This window comes from Chiloscyllium punctatum, chromosome 40, assembly GCF_047496795.1.
Source record: "Chiloscyllium punctatum isolate Juve2018m chromosome 40, sChiPun1.3, whole genome shotgun sequence".
NCBI classification, from domain to species: Eukaryota; Metazoa; Chordata; class Chondrichthyes; order Orectolobiformes; family Hemiscylliidae; genus Chiloscyllium; species Chiloscyllium punctatum.
In genome coordinates this window covers 64,794,532-64,816,335 of record NC_092778.1, presented here as the reverse complement: position 1 = coordinate 64,816,335, position 21,804 = coordinate 64,794,532, and the positions used below count along the sequence as shown (strand labels likewise).

The 21,804-nt window shown below is 39.3% G+C and overlaps 1 protein-coding gene across 2 annotated transcripts in view; it reads right to left on the bottom strand.

The window, feature by feature from the left end:
* The window catches only part of rrn3 (RRN3 homolog, RNA polymerase I transcription factor), a 42,913-nt gene that overhangs the window by 11,567 nt on the left and 9,542 nt on the right, over nt 1-21,804 (bottom strand). For both annotated transcript variants that reach the window (XM_072560143.1, XM_072560144.1), the window contains exons 2-12: nt 21,692-21,797; nt 21,550-21,606; nt 18,975-19,064; nt 18,612-18,741; nt 17,611-17,670; nt 15,357-15,420; nt 10,854-10,923; nt 9,850-9,948; nt 7,671-7,769; nt 6,599-6,731; nt 714-844 (exon numbers count right to left, since the gene is read on the bottom strand). In XM_072560143.1, the coding sequence (XP_072416244.1) occupies nt 714-844; nt 6,599-6,731; nt 7,671-7,769; nt 9,850-9,948; nt 10,854-10,923; nt 15,357-15,420; nt 17,611-17,670; nt 18,612-18,741; nt 18,975-19,064; nt 21,550-21,606; nt 21,692-21,784 (1,026 nt within the window). In that variant the 5' untranslated portion in view covers nt 21,785-21,797. The remainder of the gene's footprint in view (nt 1-713; nt 845-6,598; nt 6,732-7,670; nt 7,770-9,849; nt 9,949-10,853; nt 10,924-15,356; nt 15,421-17,610; nt 17,671-18,611; nt 18,742-18,974; nt 19,065-21,549; nt 21,607-21,691; nt 21,798-21,804) is intronic.

Here is a 21,804-nt window from a genome sequence, read left to right as displayed (position 1 = left end):
CCACTCATAAAGAATCAAGAACAAAAGAGCACAGTTTAAAGTGGTTTACAAAAGAAGTAAATGTGACATGAGTAAATATTTTTTCACATAACAAATGGCCTGTCTCTGGAATGCACTGCTTGGAGAGTGGTGAAGACATTTTCAATTGAGGCATTCAAGAGGGCATTCAATGATTACTTAAATAGAAATAAAAAGTGCAACAGTAAGGAAAAAATGCAGGAGCATGGCTTCAAGTTATGCTGCTTTCTTGGTGAGACACAATGGGCCAAATAGTCACTTCTTTGCCATAACAATTTTGAGATTCTGTGAAAATAGACTGCATGGCCTCAGCTTACCAGATACAGAAAGAAACTTTAACAACTGTTTCAAAAGATATTCCAAAATTAGCTCCCTTGATAACTGAATTTTACAACGCATGTAAAACGATTAGAACTGTGGAGCACTATTTACAATTATTAAAGAAATATGTTTTTGGTTCATAGCTGAAATCAGAATCTGCTATGCTGTGTGCTCAACAGCTTCCTGCAGATTAGGGTGCACTGCAGCATATGGTACATCAGTCAGCCTGGGGTCTCACGACTTATATCAAGACACAAAGTAGAAAATTAAACACTGCAGGATCTATTTCATCCCTTAACTAAACAATTGGCAATTATTTGTTTTGAATTATTTCGTTTTAAAAATTGTCAACCCAAGAAGTAATCTGCACTCACCAACTTGAAGCTGCAGATATAGAACATGAAATACTGGACGTGACATGAAGCATGAGTGGGTAGGACCAGTTTATCAAATACTACTATTAAGTCTCGGTACAATTCTTTTGTCCTGGTCAACACCAATTCGCCTGCAATAAGAGAAGCGAAGTAAATAAATGAAATATTGCAAATGTATATATATCAACATGGAAACATCATGTTACTATTTAAATGAGTTATTTTTAAACATTTTGAACAATTTTGAGGTATTTTGCTGCCATAGGTGTCACACTGAGACTTGGTGATTTGAAGACAAAGTGACTAATCATATAAAAGTGGTTTTAGTTTATACAGCACTAAAAATAAACTGTTTATATTCTTCAGTGTAGATCCTGGGTGTCCTTAAATTCAAAGAGTGATCTTGTACTTAAAAAGACTGCAGACTGATCTGGAACCCTCCTCAAATGAACACAGGGAAATCTAAAGTCATCAGTAAATCAGAGACATAGTTAATTTCTTTATTATATCTTTCCATACAGACGGATATTAAGTTGCAAAATACAGCTAATTCATAGGTACAGGAGTACAGCATTCAGCCCATTGAACCTTCCTCAGTCATGAAATGCCATCATGGCGGGTCAAGCATTTCAATGCCTTTAATCCACCCCGTCTAAGTAATTCTCTATGCCACTGGTAATCAAAAATCTATCAATCTTATGTCAAACAGGCCTCTGTGAATTCCAAAGATTCACAGTTCTGAGTAAAGTAAATTCTCATCTCAGACCGAAGTAGCATTCCCCTATTTTTGAAACTGTAACTCCTGGTTGTAATCTTCCCCAACCAGGGAAAGTCACAGGATCCCTAGTGTGGAAGTAGGCCATTCAGCCCACCAAGTCCACACCAACCCTCTGAATAGCATTCCACCCACCACCTTATCCCTGTAACCATGCATTTCTCATGGTTATCCACCACGTCTGCACATCCCCAGACACTATGAGACAATTTAGCATGGCCAATCTACCTAACCCTGTACATCTTTGGACTGTGGGCAGAGCACCTGTAGGAAACCTGTGAAAACAGTCACCCAAGGCTAGATTTGAACCTGGGTCCCTGATGCTATGAAGCAACAGTGTTAACCACTGAGCCACCCATCTTACCTGCATAAGTACTCCAAGTGATGGACTTCAACGTCCATCACCAGGTGGAGCACCACTACTGACTGACTAGTTGGCATCTGAAGGACATAGCTACTAGAATGGGTATATAGCAGATAGTGAGACAACCAATGAGAGGGAAAATGTACTTAACCTAAACCTAACTCATCTACCTGATGTAAATGCATATGTCCAAGTCAGCACCAGTAGGAATGACCACTGCCCAGTCATTGTGGAGAAAAAGTCCTGCCTTCAAAATGAGCATATCAACTATTGCGTCGTATGACAATATTATGCTAAATAGGATAGATTTTGAACAGATCTAGCAATTCAAAACTGCATCCATGAAGCACTGCTGAAATCAGCTGCAGAAGAACATACTCAGTCAAAATCTATAATTTAATGAGCTGGCATGTCCCCCACATTATCACTGCCATCAAGCTGAAGGACCATTCCTGATTCAATTCAGAGAATAAGTGGGCATCCTAGAAATAGCACCAGGTATACCTAAAATGAGGGGTCAACCTGATAGTTATAACACAGGACTACTAGCATGCCAAGCTGTGGAAGCAGCATGTGATAAGCAGAATTCAGTGATCCCACAACCATTATGTCAAATCTAAATTCTGTGACTGTGCTACATGAGGAAGTAATGGCCTAGTGATATTATCACTGGACTGTTAATCCAGAGAACCAGGTAATGTTTTAGGCACCCAGGTTCAAATCCTGTCACAGCTAATGGTGGAATTTGAATCCAATACAAAATCTGGAATTAAGAATCTAATGATGACTGTGAATCATTGCCAACTGTTAGAAAAACCCGTCTGGTTCACTAATTCCCTTTGAGACATTCTTATCTGGTCTGGCCTACATGTAGGTAAAAACAACGACTGGCCTACATGTGACTCCAGACCCACAGCAATGTGGTTGACACTTAACTTCTCTCTGGGCAATTAGGGATGGGCAATAAATGCTGCCTAGCCAGAGAAACCCACATCCTGTGAATGAATATTTTTTAAAATCCAGTCGGGAATGTGCACATTTAAACAACTAACAAGAGTTGGAGGAAAAGGAGGTTCCACAAATATTACCATCCTCAACAATAGGGGAGACCAGCACACCAGTGCAAAAGGAAAGGCTGTGATCTTGGTCTCCCCATCAGGACCAATGCCAGTCTTCAACCAATTCAGTTAACTCCATGTGAAGACACCAGATACTGTAAAGGCTGTGGGAAATTAGAAGATTTCAGCATTATTACTGAAGACTTGGGCTGGCCCACACTGTTCCAATACAGCTATAACAATGGCATCTACCCAAAAATACAAAGTTGCTCAGGTATGTCCTGATGGTAGGTGTCTTGAAAGTGCTATCAAGCAGCACTTGATTAATAGTAAACTGCTCAAGGATACTCAATCTAGGCTAAAACTCCTCAGCTGCTGACATTTTTATAGCCTTGGTTCAAACATGGACAAAAGAACTGATGTCCAAAAGTGATATGTGAGTGACTGCAATTGACATTAATAAAGAGTTTGATCGAGTTCTGCTAGCAAGAAGCCCTAGCAAACCTAGAGAGTCAATTGGAAATAAAGACAGTGCTCACTCTAATTTTTCTTTTGGCTGCAACTTCTGGAATCAGAGTTCAGTGCCGCGATCGGCATGCTGACGCCAATTGTCATGCTGATGGTGATTAGCATGCACGGAACCTTGGAGTGGCTGTGTGCACAGCTTAAACAGAATATTGTACAGCGGAAAAGTCTCCACTGTTTACAGTCATACCAATCACAAAAGGAAGGTGCTTGCTGTTGTTGGAGCTCATTCATCTCAGTCCTGGGACATCACTGTATAAATTGCTCAGGGTAGTTTCCTAGGTCCAAAAGTCATCAGTGATCTACCTTCTACCATAAGGTCAGAAGTTGGGACGTTTGCTGATGATTGCACAATACTCAGGCATAGTGCTCAGTGGTTAGCACTACTGCCACACAGCACAGGGACCCAAGTTCGATTCCAGCCTCAGGCAATTGTCTGTATGGAGTTTGAACATTCTCCCCATGTCTGCGTGGGTTTCCTTCAGGTACTCTAGTTTTCTCCGACAGTCCACAGATGTACAGACTATTGGATTATCCTTGTGGAGTGCGGGGTTACAGGAATAGGATATGGGGGTGGGTCTGGGTGTGATGTCCTTCAGACGGGTGGTGTGGACTCAATGGGCCAAATGGCCTGTTTCTATACTGTAGGGATTCTATGATTTGCAACTCCACAAATACAGAACCAAGACCTGACCAACATCCAGGCTTGGGCTGATAACTGCAAAGTAACATTTGCACCTCAAATGCCAGGCAATCTCTAAGAAGACAGAATCTAACCATCATCTCTTGACATTCAATAGCATTGCCGTATACAGAATCCCCTCTATCAATATGGGAGGCGTTAGCACTGATCAGAAACTGAACTGAACCAGCTACATAAATACTGTGGTTAAAAACAATGACTGCAGATGCTGGAAACCAGATTCTGGATTAGTGGTGCTGGAAGAGCACAGCAGTTCAGGCAGCATCCGAGGAGCAGTAAAATCGACGTTTCAGGCAAAAGCCCTTCATCAGAAATAAAAGCAGAGAGCCTGAAGGGTGGAGAGATAAGCTAGAGGAGGGTGGGGGTGGGGAGAAGGTAGCAGAGAGTACAATGGGTGAGTGGGGGAGGGGATGAAGGTGATAGGTCAGGGAGGAGGGTGGAGTAGATAGGTGGAAAAGAAAATAGACAGGTAGGACAAGTCATGGGGACAGTGCTGAGCTGGAAGTTTGGAACTAGGGTGAGGTGGGGGAAGGGGAAATGAGGAAAGTGTCGAAGTCCACATTGATGCCCTGGGGTTGAAGTGTTCCAAAGCAGAAGATAAGGCGTTCTTCCTCCAGGCGTCTGGTGGTGAGGGAGCGGTGGTGAAGGAGGCCCAGGACCTCCATGTCCTCGGCAGAGTGGAAGGGGGGAGTTGAAATGTTGGGCCACAGGGCGGTGTGGTTGATTGGTGCAGGTGTCCTGGAGATGTTCCCTAAAGCGTTCTGCTAGGAGGCGTCCAGTCTCCCCAATGTAGAGGAGACCGCATCGGGAGCAACAGATAGAATAAATGATATTGGTGGATGTGCAGGTAAAACTTTGATGGATGTGGAAGGCTCCTTTAGGGCCTTGGATGGAGGTGTGGGCGCAGGTTTTGCAATTCCTGCGGTGGCAGGGGAAGGTGCCGGAATGAGAGGATGGGTTGTAGGGAGGCGTGGACCTGACCAGGTAGTCACGGAGTGAATGGTCTTTGCGGAAGGCGGAAAGGGGTGGGAAGGGTGGAGCCTTTTTGGAGGTGGTGGAAATGTCGGCGGATGATTTGGTTTATGCGAAGGTTGGCAGGGTGGAAGGTGAGCACCAGGGGCGTTCTGTCCTTGTTATGGTTGGAGGGGTGGGGTCTGAGGGCAGAGGTGCAGGATGTGGACGAGATGCGTTGGAGGGCATCTTTAACCACGTGGGAAGGGAAATTGTGATCTCTAAAGAAGGAGGCCATCTAGTGTGTTCTGTGGTGGAACTAGTCCTCCTGGAGGCAGATACGGCAGAGGTGGAGGAATTGGGAATACGAGATGGCATTTTTGCAAGAGGTAGAGAGGGAAGAGGTGTAATCCAGGTAGCTGTGGGAGTCGGTGGGTTTGTAAAAAATGTCAGTGTCAAGTCGGTCGTCATTAATGGAGATGGAGAGGTCCAAGAAGGGGAGTGAGGTGTCAGAGATGGTCCAGGTAAATTTAAGGTCAGGGTGGAATGTGTTGGTGAAGTTGATTAATTGCTCAACCTCCTCGCGGGAGCACGAGGTGGCGCCAATGCAGTCATCAATGTAGCGGAGGAAGTGCTGGGGAGTGGTGCCAGTGTAATTATGGAAGATCGACAGTTCTACATAGCCAACAAAGAGACAGGCATAGCTGGGGCCCATACGTGTGCCCATGGCTACCCCTTTGGTCTGGAGGAAGTGGGAGAATTTGAAGGAGAAATTGTTAAGAGTAAGGACCAGTTCAGCCAAACGAGAGTGTCGGTGGAAGGGTACTGTTGGGGACGTCAGGAGAGGAAAAAACAGAGGACTTGGAGGCCTTGGTGGATGGAGGTGTAGAGGGATTGGATATATAAATACTGTGGCTACAAGAACAGGTCAAGAGGCTAGGAATACTGCAGCAAGTAACTCCCCAATGCTTGTCCATCATCTATGAGGTGTAAGTCAGGAGTGTGATAAAATATTCTCTAACTGCCTGAATGAGTGTGGCTCCACCAACACTTAAAGACAAAGCTATCTGCTTGACTGGCACACCATCCAACACTAACACGCAGTGGAGAAGTATATACCAGCTACAAGATACACTACAGTAACTCACTAGTGCTCCTTTAACAGCACCTTCCAAACTTGCAAACTCTACTGTTTTGAATGATAAGGGTAGCAAATATTTGAGAACAGCACAAGCTATAATTTCCCCTCTGAACCACAGACAATTCTCACTTGCAACAACAAGGCAATTCCTTCACTGTTGTTCAATTAAAATCCTAGAATTCTCTGCCTTAAACACCATGGACTGCTGCAGTTCAAGGTGGTGGCTCACCACTACCTTCTCAAGGACATCCAGTAATGGGCCTTAAATGTTGACATAGTTAAGTCTTGCAAATATCCCATAATAACTGAGTAAAATTATTTTATTACTAAGAAGATACTATGAAATAGCAAATCATTATTGTTCACACCATTATCATAACAGAAGTCCTTTATATAAGCCAGCAAAACAGACATCAGAATGTCCAATCTTTGAGCCACTGGATGAGCCATCTCGTCATTTGGCGGTGACAAACGAATTTTCTGCTTCTCTTCATCCTCATCCTACACAGAGAGAAAACATACGAACAGAAGGCCATAAGAAAAATATGAAGTAGCCAAGAAAATGCACTGTTAACATTCTCACTTCCCTCCACCACCGATCAGTTCCAACCATGCCCCAAAGTACACAGTTCTCACAGGAGCTAGTCTTCATACACTGTCAAGCAGTAGCTGGGATGCAAAGTTGGTTTGCATTTTTTTTGCCCAATAAGGTCTAAAAACCCACTGGGTTTTTAACTCATGCAAAATGAGTTAGACAGTGATGAGCTACTAGCAAAAGAAAAAGCATATGCCCAGATCCATTTTACATATTACATTCAAACTCCCATATCTCACAGACACTTACCAGATACTACTTAACAATACAATAAATCATTCATATTTCCATGCTGTTGTGGACAGATTCTTCTGATAATTTTATATACTTTGAGACACATTTACTGCAAAGTTTCCAAATCACAGGGAAGTTCAAAGTTGAATTGTGTTACTGTACAGACCAGCTTGTCTGTACAATTACAATACTACATAAGTAATGGGATAATGTATTGTTTTGTTGATCATATTTCAAATGCTTACCAGATGCTAAGTTGCACCACTCATTAACTTTTCAAAATTGGTGACCATCATTAATTAAAAGTTTATCAAAGCTTTTGATATTCCAGAGTCAATGTAAAAGCTAGGACCATGGCAATATAAAAACAAATTAGGAAATGTACTCTACTCTTTGTCAGATTTATAAAAGTGAGAGGAGGTAGGTTATTTGCATCATTTACAGCTGTAAGGAGCCTAGATCGATGGAGGTACATTTTTATTTGTGGCAGTGGTGTGATATTCCTCAGCATGTCTTAATATTTTGCATTAAAATTCTATACAACTTCCAGTTACAACTGATACAAATATTCACAGAAAATACAGGCTTTAAACAGTTTTCAAAGTATTTACCATATCAAAGAGGCCTTCCTCTGCACATGTAGACAATCCATTCTTAGTCTCAGCAACAGTTTCTTCTGCATCTTCAATGTCATTACGAGATGCACTGACCTGGGAAATAATGCAACCATTACTACACCTTGCAACTTTTTTTTTACATGTTTAGAAATAAATGTAAAATTTAGGTTGTATTAAGTTATTTTTCACAACATTCTTTAGGGTAAGCCCAATACGATTGTGCATCGATATCCAAGTCAAATACTGCATCAGAAAAGAACAAACAACACTGAGTTCATTCAAACAGAATTAACAGTGAATAAAATGTAAGTAATCTCTGCCAAAAGTAACAATAAAAGCCAGAATCTGTGCTAGGAGAGCAGTAATTGCACATTAAACCGGAACTAAATGCACTAAATATAATTCTTCTGGATTTTCAAAAGGCCTTTGTTAAGGTGTCCTATAATAGACTAATAAGTAAAGTTATAATGTGTGGGATCAAGATGCAAGTAGAATGGATTACTAACTTTAAGACAGAAAGCAAAGTGTGAAGATAAAGGAGAATTCATTGACAAAATGAAGCTTAACACAGATAATATTAGATGGTAAAATGGATTTATGGACTTGAACAAGTTGACCAAATATGAGAACAGGTAATTGATCAACTAATCAACTAGTGTGAACTGTACTGAGTCTACAAGAAACAGGAACTGGGCTCAAAGAATGGAGTGTATTGAAGCTGTAGAAACTATAGCATAAGGAAACCACAGAACAATGGAAGCAAGAACAGGTATTAGAAACATCGGGAGGTAACAACCACAGAAACATGTGGGAATGTGTTAGCTGAAGGTGAATGAACAGAGTGGGTGGGATCTTAAACATAGGATTTAACCCCAGCCAAAAGGTCGATTGGTAGCAAGAACCTCGGATCAGCTTGCATGGAAGGAGCCTTGGGTCAGAGATGCATCAACACAACAGGAACCCTGAAGCCAAGATGTGCATCTCAATTGATGGTATTCTGTACAAGTTGTAATTGCTTGTATCATGTTTGAATAAACAACAACTTAATCTTGTTTCAGTCTGTACAAGCGAGTGTCATTTGGAAAGGCACAACAGTTCATTTTGGTAGGAAGAATAGACAGGTTACTTATTACTTAAAGGGTGGAAATCCAGATGAAGCATAAAAACAAATGGTTGTCAGAGTACAGACACATCAATCACTTCATTGCACCACAGATTAGTAAGGTCATGGAAGAAACAAACACTGGGTTTTAGCCAAACCTGCATGAAACCTTGGTTAGACCACACACAGTAACATGTACACTGCTTGTTGCTTTATTTATCTACAGTCTATAGCATATCTATATATAAATAAATATATATCTTAAAAATAAACATACAAATACACAGTAATAAAGGATTAACAATTGGATTTCTTTCCTCGATAAAAGGCTGAAGAGTAAATATAAGTCTTTCAAATTATGAAAGGTTCTGATGGAATGAATAGAGTAAGAATGCTTCCCCTTAGAGGGAGGAGCATAATTAAGGGTCATCAATATAAGATTCTTACCAAGAAATCACGTAGGGAATTCACAAGAAACCTCTACCCAAGGAGTGACAGGAATGTGCAACCTGTTGCCACAGACTATGTATGAAGTGAAAAGTATAGATGCATTTCAGGGAAAGCTGGACAAACATGAGGGAAAAGGGAATAGACAGTTACAATGGTGGATTTAGATAAAGAAAAAAGGAGCGCTGAGTGGAGCATAAACCTTGGTATGACTAATTAGGTTTCATGGTCTTTTTCTGTGGTGTTTATCCTGTGTCATTAAAAAAAATTTACACTCTTTTTGCTTCAGCTCCATTTTGTCATATAAGGAACATTAATATAATGAAATCAGGGATAGATGCTATAAATAGTCCATTGCTAAAGCTTTAAACATTTTCTACCAACATGATTTACATTCTTAGCAACATTCTAACTCTTCTAGGACAAAATGTTAAATAAACAGTGTCAACTGTATTTTTCTTTTTCAAGAAAAACAAAATTAGGTAGTTAAAACAAAAATTGCAAATGCATTGTTCTTGCAGTATCTGAGAAATCTTAGTCATTTGAATTAAAGCAAGAAGTTAATTACCAACCACTTACAAACAACTCACTTCAGAATTTTAATTCAAGTTGCTGAGTACTTACATCCAGTTTTAGGATTTTTTCCACTACAAGTTCCAAAATCTTTAAGCGCAGCACTGGGAAATATACAGTGATCCTCAGTAAATTGTGCACATAACATTCCTGACAAAAATCAGTAAAATATATATATACATAAATTGATGGTTCATTTATTTCAAATCATATAAGTTAGGCTGTCAGCAAAATAGTAAATGAATTTTCAAAAAGCTTAAACCATATTTTTTCAAAATAAAACATTTGATGGTTATTTGTCCATTAACAAAGTCTGCAAACATAAATTAATTGGTCTATTGTGGCAATTTTGGCTAACTTCTGCTGACAAGAAACATTCAGAAAAAGGCCAATATGACAGTAAAAAGAGCATGGTTTTATGGAGAAAGCAACTCAGTATCATACCCATAAGTAGTAGTTTTATGGAAATATGTTTTTGCAATTATATCTATTGAAATGTTGTTTTTGTTTTGAAATTGGATTTCCCATTCACGTGCCCAGTGTTGCTTTGCCACAAAATGCAACTGTTTTCATTATTACACTTATTTCATGTTGGAGGTTCAACCAAGTTTATTTTTTCTCAATTTGTACTTTTAGCTCTCTTCACTGTTTTTGAAAAAGGGAATCAGCAGCCTCACTTATTTTACCAGGTGCCAGGCTACACTGTAATGGCCATAAGAGTTGACATTTATGTTGCACGATGGGCAGACAGATGAGCAGAATTCAACATGCCAGAATTAATGGTTGCTGAACACCCCATTGCTCCTAGTTTGTTAAAAGACTCGTTTGTTTTTGTCCGTTGAAGTTGCAAGTTCCAGCCAGTTTCGTCCAAATAGATAGTACAGAAATATTTTGCTGGAACCAGTTGCAAAACCTTCACAATAAAAGTGAATGTTTTTAAAAAGTCAAAGAAACTCAGAATTTAAATGCGATTGATTTATAACACTAGTAAACAATACATATTATAACGGTGCTTTTGTTTTAGAGTTTGATGGCAAAGAAGATACTCTGCTTACCAGGATTCTGGCTGCTTTGTTTGCAAATGGAAATTTTTCAACCAGTATCGGCATCAAAAATTGTGGTGCACTGCCAATACAAAGTTTTAAAAATATACATTTTAGTTCAGTATATAAACAACTCATAATAAGAATGAGATAATCTCATAGAAACAAGATGCATTAATACGAGATCATAACTTAGGAAAACAATACAACAAACATAAGAAAATTACAATACAAAATCTGTGGATTGGACTGGATACCCTGAATAGCGGTATACCTCCCTCATCATTCATCAATTACTTCAACTCAGAGGATGAAAATAAGAACAGAAAAGAGATTCAGCAATATAACCAAAGATATCTGAGCAGAAGTTGCCACAAATATCCTTCAGGGAAGGAAATCTGCCATCCTCACATGAACTAGTTCAAATGTGACCCCAGAGCCACAGCAGTGAGGTTAACTCTTAACTGAACTCTAATTGATGATCAAGAGTAGACAGATGGAGTGATAATTGGCCCAGTTGGATTTGTTATGCTTTTTATGTACAGGACATATCTGAGCAATTTTCCAAAGTGTCGGGTAAATTCCAGTGTTGTAACTGCTCTAGAACAGCTTGGTTAGGAAACTGACAACTTCTGGAACACTCGCCACAATGAGTACAAGAGCAGGTCAGAGGCTGAGAATACTGCAGCAATTAACTCTCCTCCTGACTCCGCAAACCCTACCCATCATCTACATGGCACAAGTCAGGAGTGTAATGGAATACTCCCCACTTGCCTGGATGCGTGCAACTCCAGCAACACTCACCACTTAAGACAAAGCAGCCACTTGATTGGCACTACCTCCACAAGCATCCATTTCCTCCACACTAAAACTGAGCAGCAGTAGTGTGAACTACCTACAAGATACACTGCAGAAATTCATCAAAGATCAATGGTCAGCCCCTTCCAAACCTAGGACTCCCATTTAGAAAGACAAGGGCAGCAGATAAATGGGAACACCGCCACCTGCAAGTTCCCCTCCATGCCACTCACCATCCTGACTTAGAAACATAGTGCCCTTCCTTCAGTGTGACTGGTTCAAAATCCTGGATTTCCTCACACTCACGCTCACAGTCAATTAGGCACGTTTGCACACACACAAATATAAGTCTATGGGGTGAATTTGCATTTGTAGATTTATATTTGCAGATACATTCTATTTTGTTCAAAAAGTACACAATCTGTACGCAATCAGTCCATGTGACATTTTATCAATTCCTACTTTGGAAACATAACCAGGCTGACTCAAGGTGGGAATAAAGACCGACTCTAACCTCGCACCTTTAATGCATTGTAAGTTGAGATGTCACCCTTTTTTATAAAACTGTAAGTTACCTCCAGAATATGACTTGAAAGAAGTTCTGGGATTTATACATTAATGAATCGAAACCTGCAACCCATTCTAAGTGACTAAGATTTAACTAATCTAGGTTTGTTCAATACAGTGCATTAGTTGTATGACACTGTGATCTTTTACTATAGGTTTGTGACCTATGATCCTGCCCCACTAACCACCTTATGAACAAGCAGCGCTCTGAAAGCCTGCACTTCACAAACAAACCTGTTGGATTATAACCTGGTGTTGTGTGATTTTTAACTTTATCCGCCTCAGTCCAAAACTGGCACCTTCACAATGTGTTTGAAGAAGGTAGCTCACAATCACCTTCTCAAGGGCAGTTAGGGACAGGAACTAAAAAGGTTGTTGCTTGCCCAACCACCGACACCCACATCCCATGAGTGAATAAAAAAGTAGGCCATTCAGTCCAACTAGTCTGCTCTACCATTCAATTACATCAATTTAAGAATCATTAATTGCTTTGTACAAGAACTAGAACGATCTAAATTGCAGCTCACAGGTCAACATTTTAAGATTTATAGTTCTACTCAAGTGTGGTGTTTATCAGAATGGAAAATTATTTTACTTACATAATCTAGAGGTACATTTTAGCGAAATTGCCATATATGTGATGTGCCAGTGCCATCTACTGGTTTAACGCCATATAACACTTAAACGTCATAAAATAATAAGGATTAATAGGTTTAATGCAAATCACCTGACATCTAGATGTAACAATAGAATCTGTCATTATTCAATATTATTTAGCTGAAACTTGCCTGTATGATTAGAGTAAATGACAGGCTCAAAGGCTTTATGAGAAGAGGTTATACAAATCAGGACTGTTTTCTTTAGAATTGAGAAGATTAAGCAGCAATCTTAGATTAGATTAGATTACTTACAGTGCAGAAACAGGTCCTTTGGCCCAACAAGTCCACACCGACCCTCCGAAGAGCAACCCACCCAGACCCATTCTCCTACACCTAACACTACCGACAATTTAGCATGGCCGATTCACCTAATCTGCACATCTTTGTGACTGTGGGAGGAAACCGGAGCACCCAGAGGAAACCCACACAGACATGGGGAAAATGTGCAAACTCCACACAGACAGTTGCCCAAGGCGGGAATTGAACCCGGGTCGCTGGCGCTGTGAGGCAGCGGTGCTAACCACTGTGCCACCGTGCCGCCCTCGAAGTCTTCAATATATTGACGTAAAAGACACGGTTGACAAAGATGAACTATTTCCACTAGTTGGGGATTCTAGAACTATAGGTCATAGTCTGAGAATTAGTGCCAGACCAGTCAGGAGCAATGTTAGGAAGCACCTCCACAAACAAAGGGTGGAAGAAATTTGGAACTCTCTTCAACAAATGGCAGTGGATGCTGGATCAGGTGTTAATTTTAATTCTGGAGGTAGACAAACGTTTGTTAAGCAAAAATATTGACAGTTACAGGCCAAAGGCAAATATATGTAGTTATGTCACAGATCAGCTCCGATCTCACTGAATGGTAGAGCAGGCTCAAGTAGCTGAATGGCCTACTCCTGTTGCCATGTTCATATATCTTATTGTAATAAACATATAGATGTATTACCTACTTGTACTTTGTTAATACTAAACAAACACGTTGATTTATCACTGGCATCTGAACCTGTATAATTTATTTTAATGTATTCAGTTGATCTAGCTGCTATGCTACTAAAATACTACAGTTAGCCATAGTACATGGTCCAACATATATTTCTGTGGATGTAGGTTGCTTGCTGAGCTGGAAGCTGAAAAATGTGTTGCTGGAAAAGCGCAGCAGGTCAGGCAGCATCCAAGGAGCAGGAGAATCGACGTTTCGGGCATAAGCCCTTCTTCAGCTGGAAGGTTTGTTTTGGACGTTTCGTCACCATACTAGGTAACATCTTCAGTGAGCCTCCGAATTCGGAGCCTAGGTTCGAAGACTCATTAAAGATGTTACCTAGTATGGTGACGAAATGTCTGAAAACCAAACCTCCAGCTCAGCGAGCAAACCTACATCCCGAACCTTAACCTGAGATACAAATCTTCTCAAAACTCACTAATATATTTCTGTACTTGTATTCAGCATAAGTTTTCAAAAAAATCAATTCAAAACCATAATGATGTGTTTGTTTGATTTGTTTGTTTATGTGTTTAAGTTATTGTAGTCACATGTACAGAAATACATTGACAAGTGTTGTCTTGCATGTTATACAAGCAGATCATACCATAAAAAGTGCATCAGGGTGGTAGAACAGAGTGCAGAATACAGCGCTGCAGCCACAGAGAAGGTATAAGAGAGATCAGAACTAACATTTGAGAGACCCATTCAAAATTGTGACAACAGCAGGGAAGAAGCTGTTCTTGGATCTGTTGGTAGTGTTATCAAATTTTACATCTTCTGTCTGACGGAAGAGGGTGGAAGATAGCACAACTGGGGTGGGAGGGGTCTTTGATTACATCGGTTGCTTTCTCAAAGTATGACTTCACTTTGATCTCCATTTGAAAGTTAGCTAACTCATGGGTTTCAGATTTGATCACTCATCTACAGAGTGTTATTCTAGGTTAAAAATCACAGAACACCAGGTTATAGTCCAACAGATTTAATTGGAAGCACACTAGTTTTCGGAGCGATGCTCCTTTATCACCTGATGGAGCATCGCTCCAAAAGCTAGTGTGCTTCCAATTAAACCTGTTGGACTATAACCTGGTGTTCTGTGATTTTTAACTTTGTACACCCCAGTCCAAAACCGGCATCTCCAAATCAGTGTTATTTTAGTTTAACTTGGATAATATGCTAAGTTGTTACTACTCCACTATCATTCATGTTCTCAGCTGTTAGTCTACCAATCACTATCTGTTTAAACAATTTAGAAAGAACACTTTCTCTCTTTCACTTAATAAGGCTTACCAAGATTGAAGAGAACAAACAATGGTTGACAATGCAACCTAGAATCTAATGCAATTTCCAAATTAGCTAACTGAATACTGCTGTTGCATCTAGTCCATTTTGCTTGTTATACATTATTAATTCTTGCAACTATCGCTTTATGTCATGCTACAATGTTTCCTTCAATGAGGCTTACACTCGTGTCTGGCGCCATAGAAATTAATGGCAGAATGGTATACTTACGAAGGCACATATTTTGTTATGATCTGCAGAGCTCGATGACAAATATCAAAATTTCTGGGAAGATCTGTAAAGTGGGAATGTAACAATTAAGAGTTCCTATTCTATTCAGACCCGGAGACAGTGTGTTGATTGCAGCACAAGAGAAAAAAAAGAGACTTTAATTGGGAAAGTCCCACAATGTTTTAAAAGCAATAATATGGGCACAAGATCAAGGTCTGAAGTTAAAGCCTTGTATCTGGTAGAGACATGCAACACAGGAATGCTTGGTACAGTCAATTAACGGATGAAAAATGGTTTTGTTTAAGTGTGGTGATATGGTACCAAAGAATGGTGGGCAAAGGTCTATATTCACAGACTCACGAATTAAATTGGTAAATTCACTAGAGGTTATCAAGCACTTGCAACATTTTTCCCAAGAGAAATACTGCAAACCTCTATAATCAGGGTATTAGGATTCAGGGTATTATATGAATGGCTATAAATTTGATATTCTTAAACATAAATTCTGCAATCAGTAAATAGGTTAATTAAATTTACCAGCTGATTCAATGATCTATTATAATTAATATTTCATCAGTCAGACACATATTAAAAGATTACACTTAAAAGATTAAGACAGTCAAGGCAGCCTAGAAAAGTAAATACCTCTGACATAAACAAGTCACAGTGCCAAAAGAATGCTATGACAGAACCATAAAGGACACCAAGAAGACTGGAAGAGAAGATGATGAGCATAAAACAGTTAAAACAGTAAATACTAAGCCAACCATTTCTTCAAAATAGATTAATTGGTTTCAACAGACTTGACGTTTTGTATTAACTTATAGATCTAATAGGAGATGGTGGCCTAGTGTGTTGCTGCTAGACCATTTATCCAGAAATCGAGAGTATGGTGCTGGTGAAGGACAACAGGTCAGGCAGCATCCAAGGAGCGGGAGAATCGATGTTACGGGCATAAGCACTTCATCAGGAATCTAGAAACTCAGCTAATGCTTTGGGGACCCAGGTTCAAAGCCTCTCACAGCAGATGGGAATAGAAACCATCTGGAATTAAAAATCTACTGGTAAAACAGTTGTCAGAAAAACCCAACTGGCTCACTAACGTCGTTTCAATTTGTGCAGAGAATATTATGAATAAAATCATACTCTGTTGTTCAATATGTTTAGAACAATCATTTGGTGGTATGTCTTTAAATGAATTACCACAGAAAGTTCAAAATAGTTGGGAAATAGGTTGAGCTACCTTTTGATTCCAGGGACCCATTTCCAACTCTATTACAGGGGAAAATCAATTAGGAGAAAGTGAGGACTGCAGAAGCTAGAGATCAGAGTCGAGAGTGTGGTGCTAGAAAAGGAATGAGAAAGGCTTATGCCCAAAACGTCAATTCTCCTGCTCTTCGGATGCTGCCTGACTTGCTGTCCTTTTCCAGCATCACACTCTCGACAATTACAAGGGAAACCAAGATATAGCTGTTGTGAAAAACTGGAGATGATTTACACAGGCAACTAATTAAAATACTATCTCCAGGATACCTGACAGTGGATGGTCTCAGCAGTTGGCAGGACCAATAGACGTGACTGAGGCTATGGGATCCAGTAGCCTCACAGGAGGTGGACACTGATGAGGCAGTTGGAGCATCATGTTACAGAAGTTGCAAATGGTGCAAAATATACCAGGGTTACATATGCCAAACATCATTGCGAAGTGGGAACTCCTATTCAGGATAGCTTGTGGTAGCACTCGGCACAGTTGGGTTGCTTTGCAGGATGTGGCTCTAGCCTCTCCCACACCCTGTCATCAAGAGGCCACCACATTGCTATCTACAGGCTTCAGCAATACTGGAAGGCCCATCAGCTATGTGGAACATCCAAGTATTATCTTCATTTGAATACCTACCGTGTCAAGCAGGTAACTGTCAAACCTCACTCCCATCCCCTTAGTAAAATGTCAGATACAGGAAAATGCTGGCAAACTGGCATCTATAGTGAAGTTCAAGTAATCCCACCTCTGCTTCAGCATGAAAATTAATTTGTTAACTCAGGAAGAGTCTCCTTCCAGAAATGTTGCCAGACCTGCTGGCTCTACAATAGCAGAGAAACAGTATATATTGCAAAAGATGTGAAATGTAGTCATTGTGGCTTCAGTATTAAAGCAGCAGTACTTGAGGACATTACAGAGAATTGTTATAAATCTTTAGAATCCAGATTATTCAAAATGTCAATCTGGCCATCTCTACAAAAACAAAATACTTACTTTCATCCTCATCTTCAGAGTCTGAAACATCCACACCATTTTCCTGGATAACAATTCTCCCTATATGAAACATATACACATGGATTGATATTAAAATATAAGAGAGCCACAAATAAACAAACAAAAGTTTATTAAAAGCTCCAGAAAGATCTTGCATCCACTCTACCTCACAATATCTCTTCTCTCCTAGATGCATTTTTTAATACATTCTATCTAATCTGTTTCTTGCAGCTGCCATTTGACAACTTACTTCCTGTAAACTCGCCAATGATTTGAGCATCACCATCATATTACTCTCATCCTGTTCTCCCTTTTACTGCACAGTTCTCTTTTTGCACCGAGCAGGAAGTTTATGTATGATAAATGAAATAAATCTCTGTATAATTGGTATCTACTCCTACAGACAGAAACTATAAATAAGAATCTGAGTTTACTGCTCCTCCAAATGAGCAAATCCAACAATAACTCTCATTTAGATATTCTCTAATCAACTGGCTCAGAGATGATATTATAGACGTTTTGAACCTGAGCCTCCTGGCTCAGAGGTAGGGACACTAGCAGTGCGCCATACGGGCTCTATTAACTCTCATTTACAACTTGGTTTGATCCTTGTTTCCATCTGCTCCTAATTAAAACAACAGCTGCATCTATTTCTATGTTGTAGGGATTAGCTGAAACTCACACCAGCCTTCCAAAAGTGCTAGCTGCATGAAACACTGACAGATCAATTGCATTCTCAGTAGGAGAGTGTGATTTATGAGAAACTAAACTTAATTTGAAAACATATAATTCTGGTTTGTTCATTACTTTTGTTTACAAAACCAAGCCTATCAAAACGTACCCAATAATTCTGTACTGCACTAAAACATAGGTGACTGAAAGGTATTGCCCGATTAATCACTTGAACCAAAGAAACAGCTCGTCTCTTTCACAGTTAAAGGACATAAGACTATGCATTTCACAATGTATTGGAAAAGAAAAAAGAAGGAATGTTTTCATACCTGGGACAAAACTGGAGACCAGCATACTAAGGCAAGACCTCAGATATACTGTCTGTGCTGACACGAGGTTACTTAAGAAGGCCAAGTATTCCTCTACCACCATTGGGCTTCGGGACAGCCATGGCAGCTTCTGAAATTATTTTTGTAAAAATCTGATGGTCTTTATATATCTCTTAAAATTGTATTTAAACTTTCAGGTCTTATCTAAATATCTTAATTAACAGTTGTAATTTGCTATGTGGCAATGTAACAATGGCAGATTTAAGAAAACTCAAGCCCATCAATAAGAGCTATTCAACAATGAAATACAGCAAATATTTTCTGACCAATCTTGATTATGCATAAAAATTCAGAGAAGCTAACCAGTATTTTGCTAACAACGTGTTCAAATTCCTTTGTTAACTGTGCTACAGCATCACGAAATTCCTGAAGCCAGTTGATTATTTGAGCATCCTGGGGGAGAAAAGAAATAAGCACTTTAATATAAACTTCCAAATGTAATGACTGAAGTGAATTCTATTTATTTAGAACATTATAACATGCTCAGAATAATTCACTAAGTGCTTTACAACCATAGAACTGCTCTGAAATGCAATCACTGTTAACAGGTAGATAGTACTGTCAATACGCAGAGCGAAATAAACAAATAAAATTGCATCAACTAATCTTCTCAAGCATTGCTCAAGGGAGAAAAGGTGTCCAGGATCCCAGGGAAAATTTCTGGAGTTACTAGGACGTTATCTGGATTGGAAGGTTTGAGTTACAAGGAGAGGTTGGAAAAGCTGAGAGTTTTTTTCCCTAGAGCGTTGGAGTCTGAGAGGTGACCTCATAGAGGTCTATAAAATCATGACAGGCCCCCATAAGGTAAATAACCAACAGTTTTTCCGCATCATAGGGGAATCCAAAACTAGAAGGCATAGATTTTAGGTGAGAAGGAAGAGATACAAACAAGTCCAGAGGGGCAATTTTTTCCACACACTGGATGATAAGAGTCTGGAATGAGCTGCCAGAAGTGTGGTGGAGTCAAGTACAATTTTGTCATTTAAGAAACATTTGGACATTACATGGATGGGATAGGTATGGAGGGATAGGGACCAAATGCAGACAAATGGAACTAAATTAATTGCGAAAACTGGGTGGCGTGGACAAGTTGGACCAAAGGGCCTATTTCCATGCTGTAAACATCTAAGTATTGCCACAGGATCTTTCTTCCTGAATCATCACTGCACGCAGATAGAACCACAGTTTAACATTAAATCAGAAAAACTTCAATAAATAATCCATTAAGAGAATGAAGAAGGGAAAGACAAGCAGATTTGCATTTATAGAACAGAACCATTGAAGGGTTACTGAACTCGAAATGTTAACTATGCTTTTCTCTCTACAGGTGCTGCTGAATTTCTCCAGCACTTTCTATTGTTGCACCAAGGATAACGCTCAAATCATTTCCAAAATTGGGCTTTAGGATTACTAATGTCCACCTTAGAAAGTAGCCATGGCCTTGGTTTAACATTTTGTCCAAACTGTGACACTTCTGACAGTGCAATTCTCCCTTAATACTGCAATGGAGGATCAATCTACATTTTGTGCACAAGTCTCTTAAGTGGAACATGAATCCACAAAGTTGTGTCTCAAACATGAGTGTGGAAACAACCGAAGGACAGAAGAAACAAAACAAGCAGCTTAATATAAACAACAACATTATACTATAGAACAAATTTACAAGAAGGAAATAGAATCAGTTAAATGATGAAAGGTTTCTAAACTATCAACTTTAATTTTTGACCAGATTTTTCTTCAAAAGACCAAAATGCATTGATTTTAATTAACAATGCTGATGGTAGTTGTAATATTAAATCTCAGTTCACACACTTGGATTCAATATTATAATTAATATGAAATACTATTTTAGGCCTAGAATTAATAATTGGCACAGTCAAAATTACCTCAGTGTATAATTTCACCAAAAGGCTAAAGAATCTTTTAGAAGTCTGTTTGCTTGTTTTATACCTTCAAATTATTCTCAGTTTCCTCTTTTTGGAGAATTGTGATAAGTGTTGGAAGGATTAACAGGCTGATCATTAACTGATTGAATCACATCGTGAACGTACTTCCTTCGTATCACGAACATCCCTGTGGCCAATAAGTCCCAGAGTGAGACCTGAACCTGTAACCTCTGGCTCAGTAGAAGGGACATTACTCATTGAGTCCATCATCCCATTCCAAACCATATTAACACAATAATTTTATATTTAAGTACTGGTTAAATCATCAGCTGCCCAAACACGGTTTGGTGTTGAGCAAACAGCATCAGAAAATGATGGGCCTTTTCCTTGTGTGTCTGCTGTTATATTATAGACTTTAATTTAGGTGGATGATATTGTCTTTTGGAGGTAAGGATTGAGGGCCTTTGGGACCAAGATAGTAGTTGCAGTGTGGTGCTATGAGAATGGCAGTTTTTTCAGTGAATTTCCACAAATAAGAAAAGTTTGAAGACATCTGTTTTGCATCAACTACTTGTGAGTGAGACAACGTTATTGTCCTGGGGTCCTACCCAAAGTTAGACTAAAACTACTCAAAATTTATTTGTTAGCAGTGAGACAGACAGATCTAGTGCACATTTAGACTTCTAAACATTAGTGCTGAACTCAGGATTCACACTGTTTCATCCCAGAGTCAAGATTATGCCTACCATCTAGATTTACACTACCACTTTAATCCAACACTAGTGCAAATAATCCTTGCATCTGCTAATCTAAAATAGATACATACAGATATAAAGAAACAGGTCCACCATATTCACAAAATTAAAATGATTTGTTATTAAGGAGTACAAACCCTACAGATTAAATGCAAATCATTAGAATTGTAAAGTTCTATATGTATAACAGGAAAATGCTGCACAAGTGAAATGCATATAAAAGAATTTGTTGATTACCTTTATTTCTGGATCATCCAGCTGTGTCATCAGCAAATCATAATCCACAGTATCTCCCTAAGAATAAAAATTATTCAAATTTACAGAAAGGTGAGAACATTTCTTGCACATCTATATAATTATTTGGTATAACTTATGTTACCTGTTTATATTTTTTTAAGATTTCTGTAACTGTTCCACCAAATCGCACAGCTTTCCTTGGTGGGGAACTGAAGAACTCACTTTCTCCCAACATTGTCAATGGAAGCCTTCAGG